Raw genomic sequence first — 12,461 nt, 5'->3', positions numbered from 1 at the left:
GAAGCCAGAGAAAGCTGTAGAAGGGGTTAGGTCTCCCTGTGTGTGCAGCCCACGTCCCCAAAGTGGGGAGCAGTGGGCAGGGCCCCTGCAGCCTGGTGTGAGGGGCAGACGCTGAGCTCACAGACATGGAGACAGCAACCTCCTGTGGCAGTGGGCAGCAGGGGATGTTTTTGCTGAGTCCCAAGTGAAGAGAAGGGGCCAGCCAGTCGCGCTAGCAGGCCAGGGCCCTCCTTGTCGGGACCAGGACACCGGGTGGCCCTACCCAGGGAGGGGCGGGCAGAGGCCCGTGAAGGCTGTGTGAGCTGGGGTGAAGGGGTTGAGCTACGTGGCCCCAGGACCAGGCGAGTGAGGGCGGGTGCCTCCAGAGAGACCAGGGCACCCACCCCATCCGTAAAACGGGGTCACGCCTCACCCAAGCCCCGAGGAGAAGGGGTGCAAAGACGTGCCATTAGTTCAGTGCCTGCCTTAGAAGTTAGCTTCTCCTGTCCAGGCAGGAGATCCTTCTCTGTAGCAGAAAATGCGCTTGTATGTTGTTGATGAGCACAGCGTGTCCGTGGAGAGCTGTCCTAAACCTGCCCTCTCAACCCATAAGGGTTTGGAAGGTTAAGGTAGTGGGCAGGCGGCAGGGCTTAGCTGTGACCTTTTGACCCGCTTATTGGGCCTTCAGCTGTCGTCCCCTCCCTTCGGCCCCCAGTCCAGGAGGCGCTGGGCTGTGCCTTCTTCTTGAGCTTGGGACGAGGGTGTGGTCAGGCTGCGGCCCAGTAGCCAGTTACCAACCTCAAGGCAGGGCTGGCCCCTCCCAGCCTGGTGACTGTGAATCACCCTTTCTCAGGCAGCTTTCAGGGCCCCAGGGAGTTTCTAGAATTAGGAGGCCCAGCCCAGACCTCTGTCCTGGGGCTCCAGCCTCCCGCAGGTGGGGCCCCGGTCTCAGAGCTGCCCCCCAGAGAGGAGTGCTGGGGCTCGTGGCTTGATGCCGCATGAGGACAGATGACCCCTGGAAGGTGCTGCTGCGGCAGGAGGGTCAGGTTTATTCGGTGAGACGGTGGGCTGGTGGCTCTTGGAGGAGGCGGGCTGTGATCTGAGGGCCCAAGCCTGCCTGCTCTGTGCTGCCAGGTGGGTGAGGCACGTAGGCCTGGGTAGTGCCCTTTCCTCCCTCTGGTCTGTCCAGAAACGCAGTGGCTCCTGGGTCAGCCCGGGCCCCTCGGCTCTGGCCCTGCCGACTGGGTAGGCTGGTGACCCCCGGAGCTGAGACGTGACGGCCCCTCCCCGCTTGTCCTCCAGGAGGTGTTTCGTCGGGAACAGAAGAGCAACTCCATGAAGACGTGGGGCCTGCGGGCGGCCGGCTGGGTAGCCATGTTTGTGGGCCTCAACCTCATGACGCGGATCCTCTACACTCTGGGTAGGTGGGGAGAGACGGGGCCTCCTTGGCTTCTCCCGCCGCCGCTCTCCCTTCCAGCCTGGTGGGGGGCACTCAGCCCATCCTGTGCCCCCAAGGCTTTGGGACGAGAGAGCAAGGGAAGCAGGATGTGGGTCAGGATGCTTCCAGCGTAAGACCGGGCGGATGCTGACCCCCGAGGCTGTGGGTTTCCCCGCTCCGTCCACCCGCCCATCCCCTCAGCCCTTCACCCCTTCATCGCACAACCAAATAGCCGTGGTGAGGAGGCTGGCCGGCCCGTGCCAGGCCTGAACAGAGCTCTGGATTCCTTTCCTGGCCTGGCTTCGGTTTCCTCACACCTAATTTGCAGAGTTCTGTGAAATGTTTGGCAAATAGGAAACACTCGGGAACTGTTATGCTTCACCCCGACCCCAAATCCTGGGCTAGACTTGGCACGGCCGCTGGCAAGTCTGGAGCGCAAGGGAGAGCGTGCCGGGCTGCCCAGGGCCCGGGGTTGGCCCGCTTGAGCCCCAGAGCTGCCCAAGCAGCCCAGTCTGGCTCAGGAGGACCAAGTGCCTGGGGTGACTGAGTGCTGGGCCTTGGCCGCTCTCCGGGAGGATGGGGCTTCTCGGGGGACGCCCTGTCCAGTGAGATGGTTCTGTCCACCGTCTCTGGGCCCGGAAACCCGTCCCCCGCTTACCCTCTCCAGCTGGGGAGAGTCTGGCTGCAGTACACGCAGACTGTCAGATCATTTTATAGCTGGGAAAACTGAGGTGAAGGGAAAGGAAGGCTGCTTCCCTTGGACAGCTGAACTGTACTCAGAAAGGCAACCGCGTCTTGGGCACAATCGCTAAGTCCATCGTGGCTGTGACCTTGGACAGGCTGTTTTCCTCTCAGAGCCCAGTTCCACCATCAAGTTTGTCTCATAGGGCCCTCCTTTGACTCTCCGACTGGTTCTCTCCACACTGGAAGGCTGATCTTCCAGAGTCAGAACAGACATGAGAGCACAGAGGGACAGTGCAGGGGAGGGACTCAGGAATCTGCAGCGCAGGGCGCCCGTTCACACCTCCACTCCTGTGATGAGCACTTTCCGAGTGCCTGCTGTGCGGAGGACGCTGCTCCGGGCCCCGGAGGCCACGCAGCCAACAGTACTGACTCGCTGTCCTCTCTGGGCTTAGCACAGAGACTAAGACCTGAGGCTCTGCACTCAGACAGTCTTTTTTTTTATTTATTTTTGGCTGCATTGGGTCTTCGTTGCTGTGCACAGGCTTTCTCTAGTTGCTGCAAGCGGGGGCTACTCTTCAGTGCAATGCATGGGCTTCTCATTGCGGTGTTTTCTCTTGTTGCAGAGCACAGGCTCTAGGTGCACAGGCTTCAGTAGTTGTGGCACGCGAGCTCAGTAGTTGTGGCTCACGGACTCTAGAGCGCAGGCTCAGTAGTTGTGGCGCATGGGCTTAGTTGCTCCACAGCATGTGGGATCTTCCCGGACCAGGGCTCGAACCCTTGTCCCCTGCATTGGCAGGCGGATTCTTAACCGCTGCGCCACCAGGGAAGTCCCACTCAGACAGTCTTAAGTTTAAATCCTGGTTATGCCACCTTCTAGCTGTAAGTTTAACTCCCAGGCCTCAGTGATCTTGTGGGTGAACTGAGGTTGAGAGCAGTACCGGCCTATGCTGCGGAGCAACTAAGCCCGTGCGCCACAGCTACTGAGCCTGCGCTCTAGAGCCCATGTGCCACAGCTGCTGAGCCCGCGTGCCACAGCTGTTGAAGCCTGTGTGCCTAGAGCCTGTGCTCTGCAACAAGAGCAGCCACCACAGTGAGAAGCCCGCGAAGCCCGCGCACTGCAACGAAGAGTAGCCCCCACCTGCCGCAACTAGAGAAAGCCTGTGCGCAGCAACGAAGGCCCAACGCAGCTAAAAATTAATAATAAAAAAAAAAAAAGATCAGTACCGGCCTTACAGGGTGGGCATGGTGTGGTGCAACACATGGTCCCATGGTCAGTGCTCAAATGTGACGTGTGCTTGTGGGGGCCCTGCTGTCGTGGCAGACACCCAGGCCGGCCGTGCAGACCCAGCGGCACCAGGCCCCTGGCCCATGGGAACTGAGTGCAGGTCCCCCCAGTGGATGATGGCTATGGAACGCCTGCCTGCAGAGGCCAGGAGGCCAAGGACGGCTAATTCCACAAGGGGTGACGGATCCGAGACTGTATCACGTTGGGCGGTAGACTGCAGGGTCCTCGAGGTGGGCGGCTGGGGCCTGTTGAGTCCCCTCAGCCCCTCCATGGAGCTGGGTGCACAGGTAACTGGTAACGGCTTGGGTGACCGAATAGGTCCCTCCAGGAAGGGCTGAGGGGCCCAAATAAGCCCCCCAGGGGGTTTGGCCCAGCCTGCTTTGTGAGGGGCAGCAGCCAGGTGCTTGCCACCATCCCCGGAGAGTCTCCGTTCTGCCCTCAGCGCACAAGGTCTCAGAGCACGACCACGCGCCCTCCCTGGGGCTGGGACGGGCTGCAGTCAGGAGCAGGGCTCCTCCTCGTGTGACCTCCCAGCTCCCTCAGGCCACATGCCCCGCCACCACTTCCTCTTCCTCCCCACCTGGTCCAGAGACAGTGGCTGGCGGGGCGGGGAGAACAGCAGAGCACGGGGGCCTGGGAAGCCTCACTACCTCTCTCTTCCCCACAGTGGACTGGTTCCCCATCTTCCGAGACCTGGTCAACATTGGCCTGAAGGCCTTTGCCTTATGCGTGGCCACCTCGCTGACCTTGCTGACCGTGGCCGCTGGCTGGCTTTTCCACCGGCCCCTGTGGGCGCTTGTCATCAGCTGCCTGGCCCTGGTGCCCATCATCATTGCTCGGACACGGGTACCGGCCAAAAAGCTGGAGTGAGCCGGGGCTCCGGCACCCACTGGACACTGCCTGTGCCTCGGGACCCAGGTCATCCCCTCCCCCAAACCCACGTCGGTCTTGGATTCCGCACGCACCCCACTCAGGTGGCAGCCTTGGCAGTGTGCATGGGTGTCGGGTTGGCGTCCATCACTTAGCACTTCGCACCCCTTCTTGCCAGCGGGCAGCTTTGGTGGCAGGAGGCGGCTCCTGTCTGGCAGCGTGACACGCACCCTCCTGCTTGTTTCCTTTCCTTCTCTTGGGGCCGTGCGGCCACTTGCGTGTTTCACTTAGCTGATGTCTGCCGCGGTGGTGACACTCAGACCTGGGGATGGTGTCAGGCTCCACCACAGCCACCGCCGTGCCCGCCTCCCAGGACAAGGCAGCAGGGGCGCCACAAACCCACTCTGCGCATGGAGCTTGATTCGGTACTTAAGAGAACCGGGGGGTGTGGTGATGAGGAAGGTGGACGTTTGTTGGGCTTTGCACGCACATTACCATTTGGCAGAATCTTTGTGGCGTGTAGGACCCCCACAGGCCTGGTTGTTTCTTGCCACTTCATTTTTCTGCACATAGCTCCCCGACCTGCCCTAAGAGGGGGCAGTTTCAAGTCAGATCTAGAAAACAAACACCTCTGGAATGATTTACGTCTCAGACTGTTACAGAAAAAAACCCTTTCATCTGTCAGTTGAAGGTAGTTCAGAGCACAGAAAGTTCAGTGGGGCTGTTACTTACCTGGTTGAGAAAGTTACCTGTCGGTGTTCTGGGTCCCTGAGCAGCTTTTCAAAGCTTCAGGTGCTTTGAAACCAGTGTTAGCAAAAGGCTCGTTTTTCCTCTGGGAGGAGATGGGCGTCTCTATCCGGGAGAGAAAGGCATTTCCTTCCATCCTCTGGCATCAAAACCCAGATTTTCTTGAAGATGATTTTGAGTTTTTAGTCAGTTATCCTAAGTGGGCTCCTTCGTGGTGACACCCCACCCACCAACCAAAATCAGGCGTCAGAGGCTGCAGATTGGAAAGCTCTCTGGCCTGGCTCTGTTCATCACAGGTGTGCTTTTGACATTAGCATCTGGGTCTCAAGTGGCTGCTTCTGGGTGATTTATGTATCCACAGCTTTATTCCTAAATCATATCTACCCATGCTTATTTAATTCACAGAGTTTAAGTTTCCCAACTACTCTCAACACCCTTTGAAAGATCAAGTATGTTGTAACACTGATGTCTTAAAAGACTTGTGTGTCCTTTACCTTTTAACTATTTGGAAACTGTTGTGTTTTGCTGGGAGTGGCTGCTTTAGTGGAGTAAGTATTTGGCAGCTGAATAGGGCTTAGAACTTCGGAAACTCAAGAGCTAATAACCTCTCTCGTTGTCCTGGGGCATTTGTGGTATAAACTGAGATTTTTCATGTTCAAAACACCAGCCCCAGCGATGAGTTATCTGGGTTTAAGGACTGAAATAGTGTTGTTCACTGTTGCTTGTTAAATGAACAGTTTCTTCGATCTCTCAACTCTTAAAGATGCTTTTGGAAAGCACAGTGACGAGATGATGGCTAAATACAAAATCCTTGATATTTGGTTTGTGTAATATTTTTCTGGCACAGATTTTAAATTACTGCCAATTTCAAGTGTTCTTAAAGACCAAAATCATGTTAAGAAATATATCAGGCCTTTGGGAAATCATGACGAAACTTGTATTATCTTTGTATTTTTGATAAAAGTTCAAAATAAATTTCGAAATATCTTTTGATACAGGAACTCGCCATTATCCCTTTTTTTTTTGCTTTCTGTCTGAAATTTCTGTCTGAAAGAATTCAGCCATAGAATTTATTAAGAACCCTATGAATTTTTGGAACTTAGGTTCTAAATTGCTTTCAGTGGTTAAAATTGGTTTCAGTTTTTGAGAAGGCACCTCAGTATCGCTAGCACTTAGAAACCTGCTCTGGTTTGTGTGGACTTACGCGGCTCCCACCTTTGCCGGCCTTCAGATTGTTCTCAGAGGTGGGAGGGAGCCGGCGGGACCCGGCACAAAAGGCATCCCGCATCTGCCGCTGACGAGCTGTGTGACGCTAGGCATGGCAGTGACCTGAGCCTCAGCTTCCTCATCTGTGACACGGGGACAGTGCCTCTCTATGGAGTGAGATAAAGCCCACGAGCGCCTGAAGAAGTGGGCGGCCGCGAAGTGTCCGCCCTGCAATTTGAACTTCTTTCCCCTTGTTACAGGATTTGAAGCAGGTGAGTGGTAACTTTCCAAAACCTGAGGTTTCACTCCATTTCCAAGATGCATCCTAGGAGCTGCCATCTGCCTGAAGAACTAGTTATTCCTGCAGAGACAGGGCAGTGCTCTTGACTCAACTCCCAGAAAACACGGTGCTCACTTCCAGGAGGGCGAGAGCCAGCTCTGGTGCACAGTGCCAGACCAGGCGGTTTCCATGGCAACCCCCATGTGTTTCACAACAGGAGCCTGCCTGCCAGTTCTTGCTGCATGAGTCACACCCCAAGTATTTTGCTTGTTTCCCTTGGATAAAACTGACTCAAAATTTTAATGGCTCCTGTCAAAGATTAAATCATATCTCCTGGATTAAACATAGAAATAAAAAAATTCCATGTGTGTAATGGTAAGTTCCCAGCCTGTGGGAAAACAAGATCTGATCTTTAATGTAGTCGCGACCTGTATACAGTCACTGTCATCCAAGTGTTCTTATCTGATGTAAAATCTGAAAGAAAACGTAGTCACGTCTTTCTAGAGAAATGTTTTTTTTTTTTTTTTTTTTTTTTTTTTTCAATACGCGGGCCTCTCACTGTTGTGGCCTCTTCCGTTGCGGAGCACAGGCTCCAGACGCGCAGGCTCAGCAGCCATGGCTCACGGGCCCAGCCGCTCCGCGGCACGTGGGATCTTCCTGGACCGGGGCACGAACCCGTGTCCCCTGCATCGGCAGGCGGACTCTCAACCACTGCGCCACCAGGGAAGCCCGAAATGCTTTATTTTTTTCCTCAAAATGTTATAAAAGTTATTTCTCCTAAATATCTACAGTGCATAAGGCTTTATAAATGTATCCAGTAATGAATAAAATCTCGTTTAACACTGATCCACTCTTCCTGACATTTCTCTAATTCTCATCGTTTGTCCTTTCCTTTCCTGACTTTAGCTCTTTGTTCTAGTCTTCTGCCACCACGAAGTGTTACCTGGGAATGTAGGTCCAGCCATGTCACCCTGAGACGGCCTGCGCTGACCTGCTCTCCCCCCACAGCGTCAGGCGGCTTCAGGGACCTGACTGAGGGCAACGAGGGGCCTGCAGAGAAGGGGCCCGAGTCTGCAACAGCACGCGTGTCAGACGCAGGAGGGATCTATCCAGGAGCAAGGTCTGGGGCACGGCTGAGCCACCGAGGAGGTGACCACTCACATCACAGCTTCTCAAATGGGAACAGGTGGGAAGCTGCCTCCTTCTCCTCCCTCCTGCTCTTCCGGGGGCACTTCCGCTTCTCCTCTACCTCTCGGTTTTGGGGCCAGGAGGCTGCCAGGATCCTGGCCACTTCCGCTGGAGAGCTGGTCCCCTCCTCCTCGTCTGAAGAGAGTCCTCCTCCTGCGTCTGCGTGGGGAGCGGCTTCCTCACTCTGGGGGGGACAGTGGAGGAAGCCCCGTCAAGAGGCAGTGACACCCCAGCAGCGCTGAGCCGTGACCCGGAGGACAGGGCTCAGCCCAGCAGGTCCCAGAGCGCTTGCTGTGCACACAGGGCTAGGGCCACAAAACTGCCCTTGGGGAGCTATGAGCAATCCAGGAGGTAACTGCGTTTTCTTCCTCGTTTCTAAACAGAACAAGTGCACGAATGCACAGCATCAGCGCTCAGTGCCCGCTGCTGCGAGGACGGGCTGGGGAGGGAAGGGGGAGCCGTGCGTGGGGTCGCAGCTGCCCCCAGAGCGTGTCTGTGCGTCTCTGACCACTCCACGTGACTGTGTCCGGGGGGCCTCTGTGCCCCCATGGGAGCCCGCAGGGGCTGTGAGAGGGGCCTGAATGAGCACCTGTGGGCCTGAAGGGTGGTCACAGCCCCAGGGGCAGCACAAGGCCAGGAGATGCAGACACCTGTCCCCCGCCCCGAGTGGGCTCAGCACCAGATCCAGCCCATAGCAGGCACCCTCTTGTGCAGACAGGGCGGGGCTGGCAGAGCAGCCGAAGCCTGACTCCAGGACACCTTGGACACCTCCTCAACGTGGACAGGACGCAGGGCCTGGGAGACACAGGTCTGTGGCACCGGAACAGAGCTGACTTGATCTCTGAGCAGAATCGGCCCCTGGTTCCCTAACTCCGCCCCCCTCCAAACCTGGCGTGTCCTCCAAGGACCACCCTGACCTGAGCCCCGTAGCGAAGCCTCAGCCGCTCCCGGATGAGCAGCCCTTTGACCAGCAGCTTCCAGTTCCCCAGAGCCCGCTTCTCCCTTTTCTGCAAAAGCAAACAGAATGGAAAACACTGTGCACTGCCGTTTCAGGAACATAAAGATACAGGTAATGCTTCAGGTTAAAATAGTTTCTCAACCATACCAGGTGTGATTCATAAAGTGCTACACATGAAAGGCACCAAAACCAAAAACCTCTTAATTGTTACCAACTCTAAAGTGTTTAGTGGAGGAGGGGGTCCGGGACCTGGACCACGGGCAGCTCCCTTTAACAGAGGTGGGTGTCGGCAGCAGGGGTAGCGGGCCCCAGAGCCCGGATCCAGGCAGACAGTGGACAGAGACAGGGTTCTGAGGGGCAGGCAGGTCGTTGCTCAATGCTGCCTCCCAGGAAGAAAGAGCCAGAAAGAGGGCTGAACCCGGGCTCTCCCCTTCTCTTACACGTGGAGTGAGGGAGGCTGGAGGGAACACCAGCTCCGCTGTGTGTGCTTCCCCACCTTTCTGCTTCCCCCTCCTGGCCCCTCCCAGGCCCTGCCTGCTCACCTCCTTCTCCTTCTTCTCAATGAGCGCCTGCTCGTTCTCCCAGGCGGCCAGGAGCACATCTTTATATTCTTCACAGATTATGTAGCCATCGGTTCTGTGGGGATCAACACAGATGGTCTCTCGAGTCTGGGTCTGCTCTGGCCTCTCCACTCCCCTCCGTGGGGGACAGTGGGCTGCTCCTAAGCACTTGGGGCCCTGAAGTACTTCCAGGGTCAGCAGTCCACAATCCCGGCCACAGCTGCTGGCTGACACCACCCATGCAGAAGGCAGGCCCGTGGACCCCAGGCTATGTCCTCTTCCCCAGCCCCTCCCCACCCCCACTGCAGGGCAGGACAGAGGTCACCAACCAGGAAGGATGCTGACCCTATTCAGTCACCCTGACCACCCCCAGAACACTGTTAATCCACATCGTTAGGATGCTGGTTTCGCAGCTTTCACTGGTTTTGCAGCCTCTGGTTGGAAGCCAGAGTAAAAGTATAAAACATCGAGGGTTAAGGCTGATTTTGCAAATCCAGAGTAAAACCTTAGGGCTTCCCTGGTGGCGCAGTGGTTGAGAGTCCGCCTGCTGATGCAGGGGACACGGGTTCGTGCCCCGGTCTGGGAAGATCCCACGTGCTGCGGAGCGGCTGGGCCCGTGAGCCATGGCCGCTGAGCCTGTGCGTCCGGAGCCTGTGCTCCGCAACAGGAGAGACCACAACAGTGAGAGGCCCGCGTACCGCAAAAAAAAAAAAAAAAAAAAAAATAAGAGCCACTGGGCCTCAACCCCTGCCAGCCCCACACCAACCTCCCGCCCCTTCTCCATAACTTCCCCCCACCCCTTCTGGCCTCCACGGGAGGCCCCTCACGCACATGGGATGGGAGTAGCCTTTGTGGAAATCGAAGCCCGTAACAGCCTGGGCACAGTCAATGTTCAGCTTTCGGGCCACGCGGTGCAAGTTGGGCAGGTTCAGCTGGACGCAGCCGACAGGCATCATGCCGGGCAGGAAGAGGTACACGTTGCCAAATTCGTTCCGGGGGACCTGCGGAGGGTGGCACACTGGGTCCGGCGGCCACAGAGGGAGGTGGCCTGGTACCGACTGAGCGTGGCCCTTACCTACCAGGTGGCCTGGTACCACTGAGCACGGCCCTTACCTTCCCGTCCACAGCCACTGGCGGCTGGTACTCCTCGGTCTGCCACTTGCCAAACAGGCCCAGGTCATTGTAGTCCTGCAGTTGCGGCTCAGCCAGGCGGGCTCTCCGGGCCCGGTTGGAATAGCCTTTTACAACCTACACCCGAGGGGACAGCCACAGTTAATAACAAAGGCAACCACTTCCTGAGCATTCACTGTACACCGGGCACTGTTCTCAGTGCTTCTGTGTATTGATTAATCTTTTCAACAAACCCAGGAAGTAGAGTCCATTATCGCCTCCATCTTACAGCAGCCTAGGAGGTGTAAACAGTTCACCTACAGTCACACAGCTTGTAGAGCGTGTGTCTTGAACAGCTATGCTGTGCTTGGTGTCCATCACTGAAGGGGAAATTGGGACTCAGAGATGTTCCTGTGGCCGGTGAGTGATGGGGCCTGCTTTTGGCAGTGACCGGCTCCCCGTGCCTCAGCCCCTTCCCACCAACCAGAGGCCCCTGCACCCTGGCCCAGCTCCCTGGGTCTCACAATGCGAAGGGCTCCTCCGAGGGATCTGACAAAGAAAAGCGACTGTGTCTCATGACTGGCCACCGTCCTCCGCCGGCTGAAGCGGGCCCTATGTCCCGTGACAGCCTGTGTGGTCTGCACTGAATTCATGCGTCTGTGGGCAGCTGACCGGCTAGAGAGGGAATGAGGCATTGGGGCTGCACGCTGCCATCTCACTAGCTCTGGCCTTGGACAGGTTTCCCTTTCTGAGCTCCTGTTTTTTCATCTGTACAACGGGCATCCTGATGCTAACTCCTGTGAGACTCAGCAAAGATCACATACATGCAAAATGAAGGGACAGTGAGGGCGGGTGGGCCTGTCCACGCCAGGCAGGGCTCCGGCCTCCCAGAACAAATGGGTGACATGGTTCTGACCCACAAGGTCAAGGTTCTGACCCACAACACCGGGGCTTGGAGGGCTGCTTGCTGGCCTAGATTTCCTGTGTGCTCGGGAAGGCCCATCTCTTACAAGGTCCTCAGTAAAGATGCTCTTCTCCTCTGATCCTCTCAAGCCAGAACAGTCTGTCCCCACGCGTGCGCGGCAGCCCACAGTCCCGCGGCTGTTACCTTGTAGGGCACTTCTCCAAGCCTCACCACTCGGGCCTGTTTCAGCCACGTGTCCTTGGAGTGCAGGGTGTGCACGCAGTCCCTAAGGAGCCAACGGGAGACAAGACAGGGTTCACGCCCACTGAAGCACCCCGTGCCCAGTAGCCCGCAGGGCCCAGCTGCCTCCTCTGGCCCCCCAGGAGAAGGGGGAGCTCGGCCCTGGAGCGTCTCCCGGGGCACCAGGGGCCTGCGTCAGGCCCACGGTTAACAGGCACCTGCTGTCTCGCTGGGGGTTGCATCCACTCACAAATCCCAAACTAAATGGCTTCCCGTGGTGCCTTCCCCCTCCTCCCGCCGAAGGGCCCAGCAGCCGGGGGCGGGGGGGGGGGGGAAAGCCAAGCAGCACAGGTGCAAGCCCCCCAGGGTCTGGTCTGCTCCTGAATACCAGAGACGGGGAGGGAGGGGCGAGTGTCCAGAGAAGGGGTGGGGAAGCCAGAAGACAACAACACGGAGACTACAGTAAGCTGACAAAGTACACAGGTTAGGATGAATGCACACAGAGCAATCGGTTCCACCTGGCTCTGGCTTCGCTCTCCTTCCAGAGCTTAGAGCCACACCCTGCCTCACATTCCAGCTGCTTCCTGCTGAGCCTTCAGCAAGGCCCGCCCTTCAGTAGGGCTCCAAGGAGCAGGGGCACTAAGCTCCCTGTGGTGCGGACATCCGGCCCTTTGCCTACCCCCGGGCTGAGGCTGACGTCCAGCACAGTGCACCGGACAGGGTCACACCTCCTCTGTGCCCCTTCCTAGCGGGGTGACCCCCGATCCATCAGGAACGGTGAGTGCTGCCTCCCTGCCTCACAAGCTGCTGGCGGGACCAGAGCCAAGGGCTCCACACGCGTACCCACCGCAGGGGCACATCTCTGCCTGAAAGAGTGACTGTCACAGTCGTGGTCTTCCGGGAGGAGCGGAGAAGGGGCAAGCAGGTGGGCATCGTCTGGACATTCATAAGGATAGCAGAGGGAAGTGGGCACAGACAGCCCGTTCAGAATAAATCTCAGCTTCTAACCACT

At 57.3% G+C, this 12,461-nt stretch overlaps 2 protein-coding genes across 4 annotated transcripts in view; one reads left to right on the top strand and one right to left on the bottom strand.

The window, feature by feature from the left end:
• TMEM43 (transmembrane protein 43) overlaps positions 1-12,461 on the top strand; it is a 41,510-nt gene that overhangs the window by 17,816 nt on the left and 11,233 nt on the right. Inside the window, exons 11-14 of one of the 3 annotated variants that reach the window (XR_012323932.1) lie at positions 1,282-1,399; positions 6,470-6,481; positions 7,396-7,675; positions 8,392-12,374. Coding sequence is in view for 2 of the 3 variants with exons in the window: in XM_033865496.2 (XP_033721387.1) it covers positions 1,282-1,399; positions 6,470-6,481; positions 7,396-7,675 (410 nt within the window). In the remaining variant the exon portion in view is untranslated. Of the gene's footprint in view, positions 1-1,281; positions 1,400-4,053; positions 6,005-6,469; positions 6,482-7,395; positions 7,676-8,391; positions 12,375-12,461 lie in introns of those variants that run through there. The other 2 variants (XM_033865496.2, XM_033865498.2) reach the window with 2 other exon arrangements.
• XPC (XPC complex subunit, DNA damage recognition and repair factor) overlaps positions 7,209-12,461 on the bottom strand; it is a 35,592-nt gene continuing 30,339 nt past the window's right edge. Inside the window, exons 11-16 of the mRNA XM_033865495.1 lie at positions 11,414-11,495; positions 10,309-10,443; positions 10,027-10,196; positions 9,178-9,271; positions 8,595-8,684; positions 7,209-7,861 (exon numbers count right to left, since the gene is read on the bottom strand). Coding sequence (XP_033721386.1) covers positions 7,652-7,861; positions 8,595-8,684; positions 9,178-9,271; positions 10,027-10,196; positions 10,309-10,443; positions 11,414-11,495 — 781 coding nt within the window. The 3' untranslated portion in view covers positions 7,209-7,651. The remainder of the gene's footprint in view (positions 7,862-8,594; positions 8,685-9,177; positions 9,272-10,026; positions 10,197-10,308; positions 10,444-11,413; positions 11,496-12,461) is intronic.

Source organism: Tursiops truncatus, chromosome 10 (assembly GCF_011762595.2).
Source record: "Tursiops truncatus isolate mTurTru1 chromosome 10, mTurTru1.mat.Y, whole genome shotgun sequence".
Classification (NCBI taxonomy): Eukaryota; Metazoa; Chordata; class Mammalia; order Artiodactyla; family Delphinidae; genus Tursiops; species Tursiops truncatus.
The sequence above is the reverse complement of the archived record's forward strand: the minus strand, read 5'-3'. Positions and strand labels throughout refer to the sequence as shown.